The 20,713-nt window shown below is 38.6% G+C and overlaps 1 protein-coding gene across 1 annotated transcript in view; it reads left to right on the forward strand.

Moving 5' to 3' along the window:
• Window positions 1–20,713, forward strand: part of mgl (megalin) — a 213,688-nt gene that overhangs the window by 176,601 nt on the left and 16,374 nt on the right. The window contains exons 46-52 of the mRNA XM_067142002.2: window positions 1,056–1,182; window positions 2,265–2,450; window positions 2,695–2,899; window positions 4,264–4,501; window positions 4,586–4,840; window positions 6,355–6,489; window positions 17,079–17,450. Of these exons, the coding sequence (XP_066998103.2) occupies window positions 1,056–1,182; window positions 2,265–2,450; window positions 2,695–2,899; window positions 4,264–4,501; window positions 4,586–4,840; window positions 6,355–6,489; window positions 17,079–17,450 (1,518 nt within the window). The remainder of the gene's footprint in view (window positions 1–1,055; window positions 1,183–2,264; window positions 2,451–2,694; window positions 2,900–4,263; window positions 4,502–4,585; window positions 4,841–6,354; window positions 6,490–17,078; window positions 17,451–20,713) is intronic.

Raw genomic sequence — 20,713 nt, forward strand, 5'->3', positions numbered from 1 at the left:
TTTAGTTGAAATCATTTGACATTTTGTGGCATAATGTTGTTCTTAGTTGAAGAGAAAGTCCATTTCTCTTCATAAAATTAATCATCAAGCCTCGGCTAACCTTCAAATCAGAGACACTGATTCCACATGCAGCAGCTATTTCTCGTCCTTTAAAATACATCATTTCGCGAGAAACGGCATACCCAACGTTGTGTAACGAAATCATATATATAAGCAGATCCTTCCCTACTTTCGGAAACTAGCCGCACTTCAGTCTGCAAAATGTTTTGCGAGACTTGGTTGCTTGAAGTATATTTCTCTGTTACCACGGTAGCACACGTTGCATTCGGACACTGAGTACTTGCGGCCCACTGCCCTATTCCCGTACGTTTCGGCGTAACTGATCACCGTAAGTTTATATGATGCAGTATTACTGAAACACTTACTCTCTGTGAACTATAAACAATTTTGAGATCACAAAAAACACACATGTCCCATATCTGAAACACTCGTAAAATACATTTGTACCAGACTGGAATTATAGAGCATCACTAGTCACTTCTGCGCTGATTCTCTCACTGAACTAATGCAGTGGTATTTCCTACCGGCTGATAACAGCACGTTGCCTGGTATTCGGAATGCCTGGTTTCACAATAGAAAGGCTGCTACCTGAGTAATTGACATCTTTATTTCAAAACTCATCCGGAGCTGCGTGATGGATGTTCGAAGAAGTGGGTACGTCAAATACGTGAACATTTCTTTTTCTCCACCTTCGACCCAAAAAATTTTGGGATGCGTAAATTATGCAAGGGCGTTAATTATGTGAGAAAATATGGTATATACTCCATAGAATATTATTTATCTCATTGCTGTTTTCATTTTTTTTTTTTCACTTAACTCTGAAGCTCTCCCCAGAAAATATTTCTAAATATGAGACTGGTTTAGTTTACCTTTTCAGAAAAGATAGTTATAAGTTAAGCTTCTTTTTTAAACATAAATTCATCAAATTTATATTTCATAAAAAGTTTAAAAATCCTAACCTGTCCAAGAAGTTAAATGGTAATTTACTGTTACAGATAATCGACCATGTGATCAAGAAACTGAATTCCACTGTAAAAATGGTAGATGTATTCCTAAACTATGGGTATGCGACTTTGATAATGATTGTGGTGATGATTCTGATGAACCAGCTTATATGTGCAGGTGAGATATTTATGTCAAGAATTATGTTACTATTCATATTACATTTGTCTCATCATTTATTTTGATTAGAAAATTATTTATTTATATGAAACTTCATCTTCCCATTGATAGCTACAGTTGGTAGGTATGTCCTGATGTCCCAGGTTCATTCAAATAGTCCTGAAATTCTTCTTTTATCCTTAGCTAAAATATTGCTGATATTTAATGAACTTCCAGTTTTTCTGTTTTCAGGCACTCTTTCCTTGGTCATAGTGTAGCTCTATAACTATGTATTGTGACTGCAGTTAGCCATAAAAACACTTGATAGATTTCTCTGCTAGGCAATTGAGAGATAGTTTTTAATGTTTACACTACTTCATCTCCATGGCTAAATGGTTAGTGTGCTGGCCTTTGGTCACAGGGGTCCCGGGTTCGATTCCCGGCAGGGTAGGGAATTTTAACCTTAATTGGTTAATTTCGCTGGCACAGGGGCTAGGTGTATGTGTCGTCTTCATCATCGTTTCATCCTCATCACAACGCGCAGGTCGCCTATGGGAGTCAAATCAAAAGACCTGCATCTGGCGAGCCGAACTTGTCCTCGGACACTCCCAGCACTAAAAGCCATACGCCATTTCATTAGTGGTTGTCATGTGATTCCTAGTCATATTGACCAGATTATACTGTATTCTTATTTATTTTTCATAGCAAATTGAATATCTCTCAAAATACCTCAAAATGTTTATACCTGAATATTCATATTTACTTGCATATGGAGCTCTAAAGAGAACAAGCATTTTTGAAATAAGTAATTGCTGAACTTCTCTATAAAATTCATTGTGCATTTGTTTCCTTTTGCTTAAAATGGGTCTAAAAATTCATTTTGTGTAATATTAAGAATATTTTGTGAAAAATAGATTGATAGAAAAAAAACCCAGTTATAATTTGTAGATAGTATTCATTCTTTGCAACTGGTAGATTGTAAGCTCATATACCACACAGAGTCTATCATACAATACCTTTTCCAAAATCATCTTACTATTCATTGTATATGTGCTGCACCAAATGAACCAAAGAACTTCAATTCTTGATATTTCATAAAACAGGCAACGCAACTGCACAAAAGGTTGGCAGCGCTGTCCAGGTCGTGCCAATTACCGTTGCATTCCTAAATGGCTGTTCTGTGATGGAAAGGACGATTGTCGAGACAACAGTGATGAATTACCTGAAAACTGTCCTAAGTGCCACGAAACAGGCGACTTCCAGTGCAACAATCATCGATGCATTCCAAAGTAAGGCATTCTTTTATATATTAATATATCAACTTAATGAATTGGTTACAAGAGCATTGGTATATTCTAAGGTCAATGTCTCTCTCCTCAGAATTCTATATTATCTGTTATTTATAGCAGTTGAAGTATAGTTGCCATATTTCAGCTGACCTTTCATATACTCTTGATGCACTTTCCAAATTATTCTTTTCATTTTAAAGAAGTGAGATAGAGAGATAGTAATTTTGTTTCTGTGTGAATTCAGGCGCTGGCTGTGTGACTTTGAGAATGACTGTGGTGACAACAGTGATGAACAGGAATCTGTGTGCAAGGGCCAGTATCGGGAATGTTCAGAGTCTGAATTCCGCTGCGCCAACAACAAATGTATTCCAAACCGATGGCGCTGTGACCATGATGATGACTGTGGTGATAACTCTGATGAGATAAACTGCTCTGGCTTCCAGTGTAAGGTGAGTTTCACTGACACGACACTTTTCATATCGGTCCCTCATTGTGCTTCGATCCGTTATGGAAGTCATGTTAGTCTTGGAGAATTATGTTTGATGAAGAAAAAGCTTTAACCAAGGAAGCAAACTCATTGTTACACGTGACACTTGGCTATGTGATCATACCAATACTGCCTCCAAATTTACTTGGAATCGGAAACCCTGGGTTGTGATTTTTACTGCTCAAGTGTTTATCCAGTAGTATTTGAAGGTGCTCAGAAATGCCAGTCACATGTCAGTAGATTTATGTGAACATAAAATAATTCATGGACGACAAAATTTGAGCATCTTGGTTTCTCCAAAAACTGTAAAAGTAGGGTTTCTTTAATTTAAAATTTTTTTTATTTTTTTTACAGTTTGCTTTACGTTGCACTGACACAGATAGGTTTATGGTGACAATGGGATGGTAAAAGGCTAGGAGCGGGAGGGAAGCATCCGTGGCCTTAATTAAGGTACAGCCCCAGTATTTGCCTGGTATGAAAATGGCAAACCACAGAAAACCATCTTCAGGGCTGTTGGCAGTAAGGTTCAAACCCACTATCTCTCGAATGCAAGCTGACAGCTACGTGCCCCAAACTGCGCAGCCACTGGCTTGGTGTGTTAAAGTTTTAGTGGGACATAAAACCAGTAATGTTATTAACATTAACTTGTTTTTAACACTGCCATAGTTTGAACAGGTATTCTTGCCATTCCAAGCTCATTCTTTCATTGCTTAATTTGTAATGGGAGAGCAGTTTATCTTGTTAGTGACATGTTTAATTTAGTTGTATAAAATTCTATTCCTTGAAAATCTGCTCAAATGAAATACAGAGATGTGACAATTTCATAATAAATTCTGTTAATAATATGTTCTAGTGTAAGGCATGGAAAAAATGGGTAATTATTGTACATAAAACTGAATAATTAAAATAGTAGTACACACTTTTAATGAACCTTCTTAGACATGTATTCTGTGTACATCTTCCACATGGAAGCATGAAAGGGGAGTGCCAATATTTGGATCCCAGTCAATGCGTGTGAAATTTATAAAATAAAAAATCTCATCCCAATGGTTCGTTTTTAATTAAACTACAAACTTATTTGCTTATGTCTCCAAAAGCAATTATTGTCTAATAACTGTGATCCCTCTATTTTGTATGAAAAGTGTTTAATAATGCCTACAAAAATAGGAACTGAAGTGTAATCTTTGCTTATTTAAACATGAATTTATGTATATAAGTTTATGAAAAAGTTACAGTATCTTTCTGTTAAATGTATCCCTTAAAGTGAACAGTCTTGGTTTTATCCACATAATAAATATGTTTATCCACATATTAAATATGTTTCAGAATGATACATTCCAGTGTGCAAGTGGACACTGCATTGCTTCCTATTTCCGCTGCGATGGAGATAGAGATTGTCGGGACATGAGCGATGAGATGAACTGCCCGCCACGGTACCCTAACAACCGTTACTGTCCAGACAGCAAATATGAGTGTAAGAATCATCTGTGTGTAAATCAGGGAGACTTGTGCGATGGCACAGATGACTGTGGAGACAATTCAGATGAAAGTCCAGCATTTTGCAGTAAGTCTTCTATTGTTTGAAACATTTGATTCCTTAAAATTAGGCATCTCTTTTTCTATCATCTTATTGTCTCTTTGTTTCCAGCTAACTTCAATTGTGATACTCTGAGACGGTTCCAGTGCGACAATCATAGGTGTGTCCCTCGTTATCAACTCTGTGATGGCATTGATAATTGTGGTGATGGAAGTGATGAAAATAATATGACATTATGTGCTAGTCGTATAAAACCATGCAACCATTATGCAGAATACCAGTGTGCTAACAAGAAATGCATTGATCGGACCCGTGTTTGTGACTTTGCTGATGATTGTGGTGATTCATCTGATGAGCTTGGTTGTCGTAAGTATTACTTTTAAAGTTCCTTAAAGTTAAATTTAAAATGTGATAGCAATTATATGTGACTTTGCAGGCAAGAGGTGTGTATTCTTTTATATCTTTCCCCTTCTGAAGTCATTGGCCTCGCTTGGTAGTGGAATTATTTACTGCTGCTCACTATTCAACAGAGAGTTATTAAATGTGCAATCTACTTCATTACCAGGGCCACGTACCTTCACAAATCAGCTATTGCCACTGGCCTGACATACAGCTTCTCTGGAAAACACTTTGTTGCAGATGATTATTTTTTTTAAATTCTGGGTTACTACTAGTACTACTACTACTACTTTCTTAATGGTAATACCATTTTACACACAATAGATGAACAACAACAACGACAACACTAAAAAGAAAGGTTAGTGGAGTATAAGAAAAGGACAAACAAATATATACACAGGTTACAATACAAGTAAGAACAGGAAAGTAATAGTCACTTCTGGAGATTGTGTAAGAGATTTCTAAATTTTGACAATGAGCAGTTAAATATATTAATATCCACTTTGTTTAGAAATCTTGAAACTGTGACATTCCTTCCAAAATACAATCTTCTTTTGAAGGGCAGCCAGGTCACCTAGTTTGTTGTCTGTCCTGTAGTTCTGTCTCAGATTGTGCTTATGTTCACCAACACTACCAAGAATTCTGTTGGAGTGACTGCAGTATTGTATGCTTTCACACAAAACTGAAAACTCGTTTTGTTTGAATTTATTTCTGTATAAATTTAGATGATGATTACCACAAGAGTGAGTCCCATGTCTACAGTCATGTTTCTGTTAGTTGTTGAACTATAATATGGCTTTGTTGCACTGTTGTTTTTCAGACTATTTTAAAAAGTGCAAAGATATTATGCTGCATTCTTCTTGATATTCATATTGATTGATTGTACACTCCCAGTTCAGCCAAATTATAAAGGTTATCTTGTATTTCTTGTATTTACAATCCATACTGCATTCTCAAACTCGGGTGTAACGCAGGCTACATTGGTAAGCAGGAAAAAGAATTAAAGAGAGATCAGTTTACTGAGATACAGACTGCTTACTCTTACTCTTAACAACTTGTAATCCTTAAGTAACAGCTTAATGTTAGGTAAGCTTGACTAGTTCCATGGCTGACTGGTCAGCTCTTTGGCCTTCAGTCCACAGGGCCCTATGTTCAGTTCCCAGCTGGATCAAAGGATTTTAATATTCAGCAGTTAATTTCCTTGGCTCGGGGACTGGTTGTTCTGTACTGTCACCAACATTCCTGCAACACATGCACCACACTCAACACTATCCTCCTCCAAAAAACTTGCACTTTCCTATACATGGAAGATGCTGCCCACCCACATAGAGGGTCTGCCTCCCAAGAGCTGTATCAGGCTAGCAAAAGCCACACAAAATAATAATAATATTATTATTATTGAGATTCAGTAGCACATTGCTTATTCATTCATTCAAAGATACCAAATAATATGATAATACAGCATGTTCCTTCTTATTCAGATCATTCCAAGACATGCACAGAGGCTGACAAAGGAGGCTGTGAACATCACTGTATGAACCTGACTGATGGTGGCTATATATGTGCCTGTTATACTGGTTTCATCATTTCTCCAGATAATAGGAAGAAGTGTCTTGGTAAGTACAATACCAGCTCAGAATCTCAAGTCAGCAAATGTGTATTGAATACTAGAGAATTGATATGAGTGGTACTGAAAAACAAGTATATATTGACCTCTGTATTATTGTAAGAGCTTTAACACTAGAACGGCCGAACATTCCTCATACCCATAAAGGCCGCAGGCAGTCATTTTGACCGCTGCCGCTTACTGACATATACCTAGGATCCAGGATCTGGGAAACATGAGAATGTTCAATAATTTATTTTAAAACAACAGTTAACCATTAGGATGTATTGTATACAGATCAATCCATTGTTAAATATTAATAATTGTTCATATTCTCTCACTTCCAATAGGTAACAATGAAATATTTCAGCGGACTTGCTATTGAATGCCTTTGTGAAAAATTATGATAAAAATAACGGTCTCTATTTGTTTAAAAGCCTATTTAGACACTTGACAAGCAATTTATGCAAGTTATTACCTTACACGAACATTTTCCACAGACTACTTTGTTGCACGAAGAACATGTTTCAGAGGTTTTGTTCTGTTTACAATTGGAGTTCACTTGGCATTGTCGTCGCTTACGACTGGCACATTGAACCTGAATCTGAGGCTCAGGCTGAAGTGTAGGGAGTTCAATCAACCGGGATCTTGTCTTCACAAAATCAGATCTTAGTTCTTGTATTACTTCAAGAATATAATCATGTCGAGAGATTCTCTGTCCCGTAACTTCCTTGTAGACTATCCATGAATTAATTGCTGCTAGATCAAGTACGTTGAAAAATACATGTACAGGCCACCTTCGGCATCCAGCTCTAGTGGAGTATTTACGCGCCATTTGATCAACTACATCCACACCATACTTAGTTCCGTTATAAAATTCAGTAGTACTAGGGAGCTTGTTGTTATCTTCACTGACTTGAACGCTTGGGTGTAGAGTGCTTAGCAGAAGCACATTCTTGTTCACTTTTCCTTGATATACTGTGAGAGTAGTGTGATCTTCCTTCTGAAGTATGACAGTCTCGTACAGATTCATACGTAGTGCTTTGATTGACACCGGGATTTCCTTCCTCACTCGATTGATTGTTCCAACAATACTAGTTTTCTTCTCTTTCAGTCTCTCAGCCAACTTTACCGATGTAAAGAAGTTATCAGTGGTCACGTTACATCCTTTCATGAGGTATGGGTCCATAAGTTTCATAACAACATTTTCAGGTAGTGACTCATTGGTGGGTCGCATTTCGTCTTTCCCAAGATAAGGAAACCTATTGCACACATGCTTAGAATCAACGTCTACCAGTAGCCAGAATTTTATGCCAAATTTATGTGGCTTGTTGGCCATGTACTGCTTGAACCTGCACCGAGTTTTGCTGGGGAAGAGTTGTTCATCAGCTGTGACATTCGCTCCTGGTTTATAGCACGCATAACAATTCTCAATAAATCTATTCTAAATAGCCGAAGCCAAAGCAAATTTATCTGTCTGCAAACGAGTGGATCTAGTTTTACGGCGATCAAAGCGCAAATACCTTAGAATTTCTTTGAACCTGTTTCTTGCCATAGTGTTAGTGAAAACAGGGGGACCCCATAAAGAAGACCACATATGATCTACAGCTAGACTAGTAAGTTTATAAGCTCCACAGGCGTATAACAAAGCAATAAAAGCATCTAATTCTTAAAAAGAAATAGAACAATTATTATCCGTTGTCTGTCTACGAGCTTCGGTCTCTGTGCACATCTTTATATGCTTCAACATGGATGCGTCAGTGAATAAACGCCAGGCACTAACCTTGCTGTTAGTCTCTATGTTACGCTTAGCATGAGAAATAGGCCCTGCTGCCTCTTTCAGTACATTCTGAGCAGCCATCCTTCCAGGGGGGTTCCCACTACTGTCGACAACAGTCCAAATAGTTGTTCCATCATTACCACATAACTGATCCCCTGGTGCAAATGAAGAAGACTTTACCAGTTCATGACCTCTCTCACCTCGTCCCCTTCCTCTTCGAATATGTTGCCGGCTGCTAAGAGATCGTCCTCTGCTGCAAGATTGATCACGGCTGGTTGAAGTAGTAACTGCGTCTATCGTAGGTGCAAAGTCCACTGTGTGCATATTTTCATCAGCCGAATCAGCATCACTATCCGAAATATTATCACACTGTTGAAGTATAAAATCCTCATTGTCACTCATTGCGTCTATATCCAATAATGTATCTTTGTCACCTGATTCGTCTTCTCCTAGCTTTTCAAGTTCTGCTAATAATTGAACAGGAGTAAGTTTTTGTCGCCGAGCCATTATTACGCACTATACAACACAAGGGACAGGCACAAACTCGTCCACTCACAACCACTGCTAGAGGCACACTATTTAGTTACAGCATACGCCCCTATAGCGCCACTTGTAAATATATCACAGGAAGCAAGCAGTGAGCAGAATAGCGCTCTCCGTATCAAGGAAGTGAAGCGGTCAAAATGACTGCTTATGGCCTTCCTAGGTATAGGGGACAATGTCGGTGTTCCCTTATTATCTACGGATGTAATTTTTAGCATGAATGTACATAACCCTAAAAAATTAAAAGTCACAAAAGAACAACCTCGTGCGTAAAAAATTACGAGCGTGGAAATACCTCAATTCGCTAACGGTCAAAATGACCGCTGTGGCCGTTCTAATGTTAAATATTTGCTGGGGAAAAAACTACCCAAATATTGTGGGTAAAAAAAAACATTTTATTTCTGTATAAGTAGTCATAATGATTTTAACAGTCTCTATATAGATATGTAATGTGCTCTTCTGTCCAGCTCCATGGCTAACTGGTTAGCATGCTGGAATTTTGTCCAATGGGTCCCGAGTTTAAGATTTCCAGACGGGTCGGGATTTTAACTTTCATTGGTTAATTCCTCCGGCTCGGGGCTAGGTGTGTCCACTGTCTTCAACATTAGAGTTCATTGTAGGTAGGGCCCCATCCTCGCAGAGGTGCAAGTCGCCGATGTTGTTCAACTCAAAAGATCTGTTCCAGACCTCTCTGTAAAACGATGAAACAAGCATTTCCAGGATGGACGTAAAAACTGCAGAGATGATGGAAGTACAGGACAAACACCAGATGTAACTGCGTGATGATCGCTGCAGTATTGATGTGGCCTCCAGAGTGCACATCGGTTGTGGCTTAGTGCACATTATTCAATAACATCTGAGCAATCACCTGCTCTGTGCCCACTGGATTTCCAAGCTTTTGAACTTCATATGAGAGCAGGTGGTGTGTTCACTGATCTGTTAAGTTATTAGATTGAAGACGGTTTGTTTCAGTACAACATTGTTTCACCATTGAAACTTTGTGTCAAACTGGAGACAACATTAAACCCTATAATGGAAGCACACTATCCTTGAAGGAGGCTAAAACCATCCTCTCTCCACCCCCTGTGAGTGGGAGATGCAGACGAAGAATACACCCATGGTATCCCCTGCCTGTTGTAAGAGGTGACTAAAGGGGGAGACCAAGGCATGATCGAATTAGAACCACAAGACTACTTTTAATTAGTACCATCACGCGGGGAGTACCCTGGGTTGCTTTTACTTGAGAGTATTACCACTATGTTAAGTACACAATAGGTTTGCAATTAGTAGCAACAGAGTGTGAATCAGGATGGGATTTACAGTACGCATGATTAGTACCACTACATGCGGAACACCACGGGCTTACATTGCCTGTAATTAGTACCATTTTGTGAGAAACACTATGGGTCTGGACGTTGCCTGTTATTAGTACCATTATATGACACCGTGCGTTCTGCGTTGCCTATGATTAGTACCCACTATATGAGGAACACCACGGGATAGTCAGAGTCTCTGTGATTAGTACACCTGTGTGAGGAACACCATAGGTTTGGGTTGCCTGTAAGTGGCCCCACAATGTGAGAAACACCTTAGGTCAGCGTTACATGAGCGTATTACACTACCTGTGTGTAGTACCATAATGTGTGGAATACCACGAGTCTTCGCTACTTTTTATCAGTACCGCAACATGACAAATACCATGATTCTACTTTACTAGTGATAAGTACCATTATGAGGGGCCAATGACCTGGTTTTTGGACCCATTTAGACAACAAACATCATTGAGTCAGGATTGTGCTTTAGAAGCAGTCCCTTGGTCGGTAATACTATTGTTTTACGATAGTTTCTGGGAATGTGGGGCATTGCGGGTCGGATCCACCGATTGTTTTTAAATTCATGTTCACCCATTCATTCTTCATCACATTTTGAATTCTGGTCAGTTTTGGACTTTAAATTGTCATTACATTTTGTCTCATTTCGTACCTTTAGGGGACGATGACCTAGATGTTAGGCCCCTTTAAACAACTAGCATAAGCATCATCATCATCATCCTCTCTCCCAGAAAGATGTTTATATATTTATTTATTCATTCATTCATATTCTATGTTTAGGGACCTTCACTCATGGAATCTATCAAATCTTGGTAGACTATCAACATTGAACATTTTTGTGCAATGTTTACACCTAGCAGTTGAGAATAAACGTTGTAGCAAGAGAATAAACGCTGTTATAAGATATTAGAATCATTCCGTATTGACGGTTTTCACTTTACAAAGGTGAAAAATGAGAGTATCCTCCTAATTCAATACAATAAATATTCCGTCATTAGACGGAGTAAACAAATTCAAACATGTTTCGGCTCGTTTGAGCCATCTTCAGTGAAAAATGAGGGGAGATTTGAAATAATTTACATAATATAAGTTGAAAAAATGCTAAAAAACATAATGAAGGAGCAAATGATAAAACAAACAAAAGAGCGCCTAGACGGAAACAAAATTAGTACAAATATACAATATTTACATCAATATGCGGAGCAAAAAACAACTCACTGCGACAAAATTTAGTGAAAAGGTGTTAATTTAAAGTAATAATTGAAACTAAAAACTGTGTTAATCTAAGAAAACCAAGGAACCTGTTTGTTATTGTTACTAAACAATATTTTGTAAACTATGAAGTCCACAACCTCACCATGTGCTATTGTTCAATTCCGTCTGCATCATTTGTTTTTTCATTCCTTTGTTTTCTTAGATTAACACAGTTTTTAGATTCAATTATTATTTTAAATTAACACCTTTTCACTGAATTTTGTCGCAGTGAGTTGTTTTTTGCTCCGCATATTGATGTAAATATTGTATATTTGTACTAATTTTGTTTCCGTCTAGGCGCTCTTTTGTTTGTTTTATCATTTGCTCCTTCATTATGTTTTTTTCGCATTTTTTCAACTTATATTATGTACATTATTTCAAATCTCCCATCATTTTTCACTGAAGATGGCTCAAACGAGCCGAAACATGTTTGAATTTGTTTACTCCGTCTAATGACGGAATATTTATTGTATTGAATTAGGAGGATACTCTCATTTTTTACCTTTGTAAAATAAACGCTGTAAGGCATTGTATCGGAGGCTAAGCTACTGTGCAAACTCGAGCAGAGGAAAGTGAAAAACAATACAATACAGACATTTCATAAAGTAATTTTTATTTTATTTGGTGCACTAAGGAAGCATTTGAAAGGTCATAGATTTGCTTCGCATCCTGATCTACAGGAGGCTATCATCACCTAGCTACCAGGGAACTTTTATGAACATGAAATTGCTAGGATTATTGCACTATGGAAAAGTGTCTAAATGTTGGAATATTCCTAATAACTGTGAGTAAAACAAACTGGGGGGGGGGGGACCTTAAATTATTCCTCATATTAAAAATATATACTGTGATATTAAAAAAGGATGCTGCAAAAGTAAAGCTAATTTATTCTTTATTGAACTGACATACACAATCCACAGTGGTATGCAATGATAGACAACATTCGTAAATTTGTTGTTCATAAATTCCACGTCTGTCCTTGTAGTTTACACACTTGCTGCAAGAGGCACTGATGTTTACAGTTTGGTGTGTAAATGGCAAACTCGCAACAAGAGAACACATTTTGTGTGATGGAATTTGCACGAATGGGGCTGTTCTAAAAGTGCAGAGACAGTTTCGAGCAGAATTTAACAAGCGCCCACCACATAGGAACTGCACATCGTGTTTGATGCAACAGTTCGTATCCACTGGGCATTTGTTCCCTGAAGAAAGACCTTATTGCCAGCAAATGTTACGAAAGACAGTAGAAAGGATCCAAGGTGCGTATGCAAGGAGTGCAGAGAAATCGATGACTCAGGCTATTTGTTTATTACATGTGCCACAACTCGCTGTATTTCGAGTCTGTCCTGTAAGCCATACAAAGTGCAGCTTGTGCAGACTTTGAGACTAGCAGACAAGTCATAACATGCTACCTTCTGCATTGAAATCCAGAACCTTTTAAGAGGATGGATTTGCTGACATGTTAGTGTTCGGTGACAAGGCGACGTTTCACCCAGGCAGAAAAGTCAATTCCCATATTGTTAGGATCTGGGGCACAGAAAATCATCATGCCATTGTGGAGCATGAGAGAGACTCTTCAAAATTGACCATATTATGGGCGATGAGCAGTCACAGAGCATGTTGATCAATATACTTGAGTTGAAGCTCAAAGATTTGAATACTTAAGAAATAACCAGAAATCCTTAAGGGTAGAACAGTTACAAGGGCTACGAGATTTTGTAGTTAATCAAGCTCAAGAAAATAGCACTAAGTATTGATGGAATAGTTTTCATGAGGGAGAACCTGGCTGGGACAAGGAACTTGGACATTTGCATGTAATGCCAGTAGGCGTCAAGCAAATAGGTAAAAAATAATCTTGCTTCAGTTTCTGCTTCAGGCTTGCAGGAAGAGAAGATTTCTCACATTTACTACATCAGGCCAAGAAACTATTCCATCTGGAGGCCACATTATTATTATTATTGTTATTGTTATTTGCATTGGTCACCTACAAAATGACATTAGGAAGTGTGAAAAAGGAATGGGTGGTAATATTGTCATATTTGGAGGTAGTTCTTCTTGTGGTATCCCCAAAGGTGGAAGAGCTCAGATAATTGAGGCATGTATCTAGAATGCTTAAATATGGCCAAAAATTAAAGTATTGCACTTGAAAACAAATATGTGTGCAAAGCCTTCTGAAAAGGTATTCGTGACATGGCTACTACATTTAGGACGTAATGAAATTAAAAGTGAAATAGGAAAGGGCTGATACTGTATCTCTTATTTTTTACTAGCTCATTATGCTTGTCAGTTTTCTTTCTATAAGCCGTACTTAAACAGAACTCTTTTCTAGACCTCCCAAACTGAATCATATCAGCAGCAGCATTGATGTTTGCGTGAGACACCTTATGGAGTCTCCTTAAAACTCTGGAACTGTCTACATTCTCCAATCGTCTTTATCCTAAGCATTATTTTCTGAGGGAAATAGAACACATGGTCAACAATAAAATTAATTCATTTCTGCCCAACCACATAACCAGTGCAGATCTCTGTACCATGAGTCATGAAATTATCATGCTGTTCTTTTAGATTCCTGGACATAATTTTTCAATTATGTTTTTTTTTCAAAGGTTCTTAACGAAAATGGCGTGTTCATTAAACTTTGTATTATGCGAGGGTTATTTTTTAACAAAGGTGTGATCGGCTGTAGCTTTGTAAACTTTTTGCACCTGTCAAAATGCGCATGCTCGCTGTCTCCCGGGATGCCTTGCGCATGAGTCAACACCAGTTGCAGTTTGAATATGATTGCGTATGGTTCGGTGTGGGCAGTTGAATTGTTTCAGATAATTGAGCATCCCGCCGAGTGTGAAATAAGGTCTGTGATTCAATTTTTAACAACAAAGAACATGTCGGCTGCAGACATTCATTGCCAGATATGCAAGCTGTATGACCCAAATGCAATGAGTGACAGCAAGGTGTGTAAATGGGCAAGATTGTTCAAGGACAGTTGGGACATTGTCCATGATGAACCGCGATCTGTCTGACCTTCTGTAGTCTCGGATGATTTGGTGCACACAGTAGAAGCAAAAGTCCATGAAGACCTGCATTTCATGATTTCCTCTGTCACTCCAATTTCCACGTCTGGCTCCATGGCTAAGTGGTTAGCGTGCTGGCCTATGGCCACAAGGGTCCCGGGTTCGATTCCCGGCAGGGTCGGGAATTTTAACCATCATTGGTTAATTTTGCTGGCACGGGGGGCTGGGTGTATGTGCCGTCTTCATCATCATCACGACGCGCAGGTTGCCTACTGGTGTCAAATCAAAAGACCTGCACCTGGCGAGCCGAACATGTCCTCGGACACTCCCGGCACTAAAAGCCATACGCCATTTCATTTCATATTTTCCAATTTCCGCAAGTTTCAAGGTCAGTGATATACAAAATAGTTTTCAACACCATGCATTTCAGAAAACTGTGTGCGTGATGGGTTCTCAGACCGCTTACTGAGGAACACAAAACCAGGAGAATGGCTTGTATTTTGACTTTGTCACAATACAGTGAGGAAGGAGGTCAAAGTTTGGACCACATTGTCACAGGGAACGAAACATGGGTTTCGCATTTGACTCCCAGTTCGAAGCAGTACTCTATGGAATATGGTCACTGTTTTTTTGGGACAGACATGATGTCCTGTTAGTTCACTTCATGCCACGAGGGACAACAATAAACTTGGCTGTGTACTGCACAACCTTGAAAACGCTTCGGCATGCTGCATAGAATAAGCGATGTGGCGTATTGTCATCTGGAGTTTTGTTCCTGCATGACAATGCACAACCTCATCCAGCTGCTTGAACTCAAGATTTAATCTGATCTTTTGGGCAGGATCAAGTGGACCACCCACCATACAGCCCGGACCTTGAGGTGAGCAATTACCATCTGTTCTGTTACCTGAAGCAGTTCTTGCCGTTCAGCGGTTTGACGCCGAAAAAGAAGTGAAAACAGCATTTGAAGATAGACTTCAATCACAGGCAACAGTATTCTACGATGAGGGGACACAAAAATTGGTGGAACGCTATGATAAATGTTTAAACAAACACATTAAATATGTAGAAAAACAGTTTAATGTGTAAAGAGAAAATAATAAGATTTTGACAATATCATTAGTGCATTAGTTTCTATTGACAGATGGACCTTACTTAAAAGAAATTGCCTTCGTACACGAGCATTCTGGGCCCGCCAACTCACTCACTGTCGAAGTGGAAGTGACAGTACTCATTTTAATGTTTAATAAGTTGTGCAGTCCTATATGCTATCCTTAACTAAGACAAATTAAATATAAGTTCACACTTTAACAAGAAAAGTCATGTCTTGTTATAATAGAAAATAATAATTAACACAAATTATAACAATGCACTGTTGAGCGTGGCAGAAGGAGCCGAAAGTTGTAGACTTGCTGCACATTGGTTGGTTTTGTGAAAGGAAATAGATCTTGGTCATAATCGAATCACCTTGTATGTATGGAATGACAGTGAGAAATAGCAGATGTAAGGGGTGATAAAAAAGTTTCCATTCGACAGCCGTACAGTCCTAAATTGGGATGCCAATCAGGCAAAATCACCGTGAGCACTGAGGCACTCGTCCCACTGACGCACTAGTTTGGTAAAACACTGTGTCCTGCTGCTTGAAGTCTGTAACCACCTTGTCCAACAGGAAGTGTTGACCCTTACAGGCCTTTCTGAGTGAACCGAAGGCATGGTAATCAGGACTATAGGGTGGGTGCTTGAGTGTCTCCCACCACCCTCTCCTTGTTGTCCTTAATGGATAAGGCTGGTCTTTCAGATCGACCGGAGTCTTGTGTTGAAACGTGACCCGCACGGAACTTGGTGTACCGTTCCACGACTGTGATTTTTGACACATGCTGCCCGACTCTCCAATGGATGTCCACCGGTGTTTGTCCTTTGGCAGCCAAGAACAGAACAGCAGCAGGTTGGTCCTGTTTGGACGCATTTGCTAATAACATCGCCGTAGTTCACGTGGCTGCATTTAAAGCGCACACCTCCGCACGACACGACTGCCACACTGATCCCTTTGCCTACATGTCCGTGCTTATATACCCGCATTAGTCGCGCTACACCACATGTCCACTGCAGCAATGCCCTCAGACTGAAACGTTTTTTGATCACACCTTATATTTAAGTAACAGTGTGATGGAAATGGTGGACATGTACTCCAACTACATATCCTAAACCACTGCCAAGCTAGTGACATACACTCCTGTATAGCCCAAAGTGAATTGGTAACTTTATTGTATCCTACATACAATATGTGTACAAGGAGGCTGTCCTTTACATTATACTATTATATCTTAAGTTGTGTTAAAATGTGTTCCAAATTATTGCAGAAATTTACGTATCATCAGATTAGGAATAGGAGGTTTTCACATAATGACTTCACACAGTTGCCTACCTAACAGTACTGTAGGGAGGTAGGTCCACCTTCCTTACCTTTTGGAGCAGCTTCTTTGTAAAAGATCACTGGGCTTACTTCCTCCAAATCAGTTTTGTACATTTTGTTCAGTTTGTATTGATTTTTAGAGAGGAGCTTTATGTTTCAGTTTCTTGATGAAATTGTCACTGCAATGAAACTCTTTAGTTTTCTTTAACTTTTTTTTCTTTCTGTTATATCAGTCTGTAAAATATGTTCTGCTTGAATTCTTTTCAGATGTGGATGAATGTGCTACTGGTGCAAATCACTGTTCTCAGATATGTACCAATTTGAATGGCACATACGGCTGTTTCTGTCATGAAGGTTTCAAGTTATCTGACCAGCTGAGTGGTGTATGCAAGGCTGAGGTAGCTGAAGTTACCCTATTGTACGCAAATGGACCAGATATTAGAGCTTATGATCTGCAGGAACAACGTGAAGCTGATGTAATCTTAGATGAACGCCGCATTGATGCTATCGACTATGATCCTCGCAGTGAGATTATTTTCTGGGCTGACTCTTACAACAAAACCATCAAGCGTTCTTACATGTTAAATGCCCAAAATGGGGAGGTAAAGACTGGATATGCTCAAGATCTGAATATGAAAGGTTTGCATTTTATTTTCTGCTTTCTTTTGATGTATTAATTAGAACAATCCTTTTTTTTCAGAACCATCATAGTTAATTATGATTATTTTAAGCTTGTTCCATCAAAACTGTGGGGTTATAGTGCCAGTAATGTATTTATGAAAAGAGATCAGACTGGGCATAATATGAAATTTCAAAGTAATATTGTTCCATTCCTTTATAATCTTAAAGTAAGACAACTGTGTGCAGAAGCTAACAAGTAAACTACTACTAATAACGTTCATGTATTTGTTGAAAGAAAGAAATCATATTGTTGGAAAGCACTTTCAGTGATGTTTTATGAAGTCTGTACAAACAGCTGTATATTATTACAACACATTGGACACCAGCATTCAAGAACTGAACTATGTGGCCGTACAACCCATCAATGGTCGGAACTTCCCATACTCTGCTGCTCTGGGTTCTATCTTATGTCTGATGAATATACCGGGTGGTACAGCTGTGCCTATTTTTTTCTCGAACATAATGCAACCTGTTGGGAATTAAATGTCTGAGTTGTATCTTACGCAACATCTTACAGCAATTTTATGTTCACACAGCCCGATGTAGACTCCCTCGTACGATGCAAAAACCGTACATGAGGCAGTAAGCGAGGCTCATCTCAAAAACACTGTACCTTTTATGTAGAGTGGAGTCCAATTCTCTAAATCATTTTTATGAAATATTAATTACAAATCATATCCACCCCTATAGGTATCCCTATAGAATTTTGCACCTAATTGTTCCAAGAGACCATTTTCTTCTGATAGCAATGAGCGGTCATGGTATCATAGAAGATGTGACAGGTTAGGAGCAATAACATAAAAGTCAATTCACTACCATTTTATGTAGGCTCATCACATTGAAGTTGATAGAAACGTGTTTATCACATAATTTTATAATCTATGGCATGTAAATGCTATACAGCAGTTGTGATATACACCATGTAATTACTACCATTAGAGCTTTCCAAAGGCTTAAAACAGGGTCATAAGGCTGTAACACATCAGAAATTTGCAACAAATTAATTTCATTCTTGTTCCGTATTGACAAAATTCTCAAAAGAACTACATTTCCACGTCCACCTGTTCAATATGATGTCGACTATTTATTACGATAAACAGTTTTTTAAATGTTAGAACACCGAGCTCGATAGCTGCAGTCCCTTAAGTGCGGCCAGTATCCAGTATTCGGGAGATAGTAGGTTCGAACCCCACTGTCGGCAGCCCTGAAAATGGTTTTCCGTGGTTTCCCATTTTCACACCAGGCAAATGCTGGGGCTGTACCTTAATTAAGGCCACGGCCGCTTCCTTCCCACTGCTAGCCCTTTCCTGTCCCATCGTCACCATAAGACCTATCTGTGTCGGTGCGACGTAAAGCAACTGGCAAAAAAAAAAAATTAAATGTTAGAACAACACTCCAGTCCTCTTTTTTTTTTTTTTTTTTTTTTTTTTTTTTTTTTTTTTTTTTTTTTAGCTAATTGTAGGAAATAATGATGAATACACTTCAAAATGGACTAATTACAAAAATATGTTTTAAAATACACCTAAATCGGTTCTTGTTAAAACCGTTTTTGTCTCTAAAATTGTTCATAAAGGTTGGTGCTTAAAAATGCTCTTGTTGAAATAATGGATACGGCATAGGTATTTGAAAAATGAGGCCAGCAATCCACCTTGCGCTGGCATGGTTTTGGCCATCAGGACATGGTGTTGAATTAATCCCATGCACTCGCATATCAAACACATCTTAACCTAACAAATCCACAAGATCACACAAGTATTCTGACTTTTAGGTGCCTAAGACCACCAACACATTCAGTGTTCCTTCCCGAACTAGGAACTACATGACGAGTATAGTGTTATGCGACCCAATGCACGTTGTGAAGATCGAACATGGCCCTTCCGGAAATGATTGTCAAGGCCAGCTAGTGTTTGCTATGCTGACTTGGTCTTCCTCCACAAATGGCAAAGTCTCACTGTCTGCATATTAAGGTTAGATTGTACTTACTATGACAATTGCCAGTCTCCCTTCCAAGTGAATGCTAGAAATGTCCCTTTACATGTCTATTCAAAGTCCAAGGATAGAAAAATGCAGGCTCAGCACATTGTCTTTATAAAAAGTGCTCCTGGTATCAGCTGGTAATTTAAACTTAACCGGAATCACTTCCTACATGATGAGAATAATAATAAATTCCGAACTGAAATTATCACTGTTGCTCTGAATGATACTAGAACAAAGTACTCGGGCTGGGTACTGTAGATAACTTAAGTGCAGCACGAATAATTGTTCGCTGATGGGCAGTAGTTCACTCCTCAATTGACTATTAAGAAGTGTTTTGACATTCGGCGAGAAGCCTTAATTTATAATATTTCTGCCACTTTTTCCGGTTCGTCTGAGGTCATAGTTGAGAGAGAAAAGATGTATTTCTGGAATTTGCATTTGTAGACTGAGCTGGACCTTTAAATATGCATCACTGAACAGGACAGTAATCTTAATTCCCATGTTGCAATTTTATGAAAAATCGATTGTGGAATGAAAAGTCATGATTAAATTTCCTTCTTCTCTTTTTTGCGCAATTTATGGCTTCGCTACTGGCGTCAGGTGCTTCCTTCCAATCATAGGGCAGTTTGGCTTGATTCTTGAAACTTGACACCTTAGAGTATTAAATTATTGCAATATTTTTGGTTATGACCTCCAAGAATTCTCAGGATTGTGGTTCAGTCACCAGTACAATTTATTATCAATGGGAAAGTTAGCTGGATCACATATTTGCAGAATCATAGATGGCACTCCTGTATCTCTCTAAGATTTGTAATAGAATTTTCTGATTGGACTATGAGTTGAGCAGGATTTTAAATATTACTTCTTCAGAGCCATGGCCAACCTTCACGATGAATTGCTTGTGGGCTGGAAATTTCAATTGGTCATTTTCTAAGAATACTTGGTTTATGTGACTCAGTACGTGGGTGGGCATCTTAGCTCCCCCTTCCACTTGGCAGTTAGTGGACCGGCCACTTCTTATGATTTTGACTCGCTAAGCAGCTTGACTAGCCATCCCTTCTGCCATTTGGAAATGTTCATTACTTTATTGCCTATTGGTAATCTGTCTGGCGACAGCATTGTCCTCGTATCTTGTTAGTGTCTTAATATTGCCCAGGTGAGCAAATGTATGCTAGTATGTATAAAATTATGATATAAATAATATTTCAAATCGTAACACGTAGTCCATCCTGTACAGGTACAGT

The sequence above is a fragment of the Anabrus simplex genome, chromosome 2, assembly GCF_040414725.1.
Source record: "Anabrus simplex isolate iqAnaSimp1 chromosome 2, ASM4041472v1, whole genome shotgun sequence".
NCBI lineage: Eukaryota > Metazoa > Arthropoda > Insecta > Orthoptera > Tettigoniidae > Anabrus > Anabrus simplex.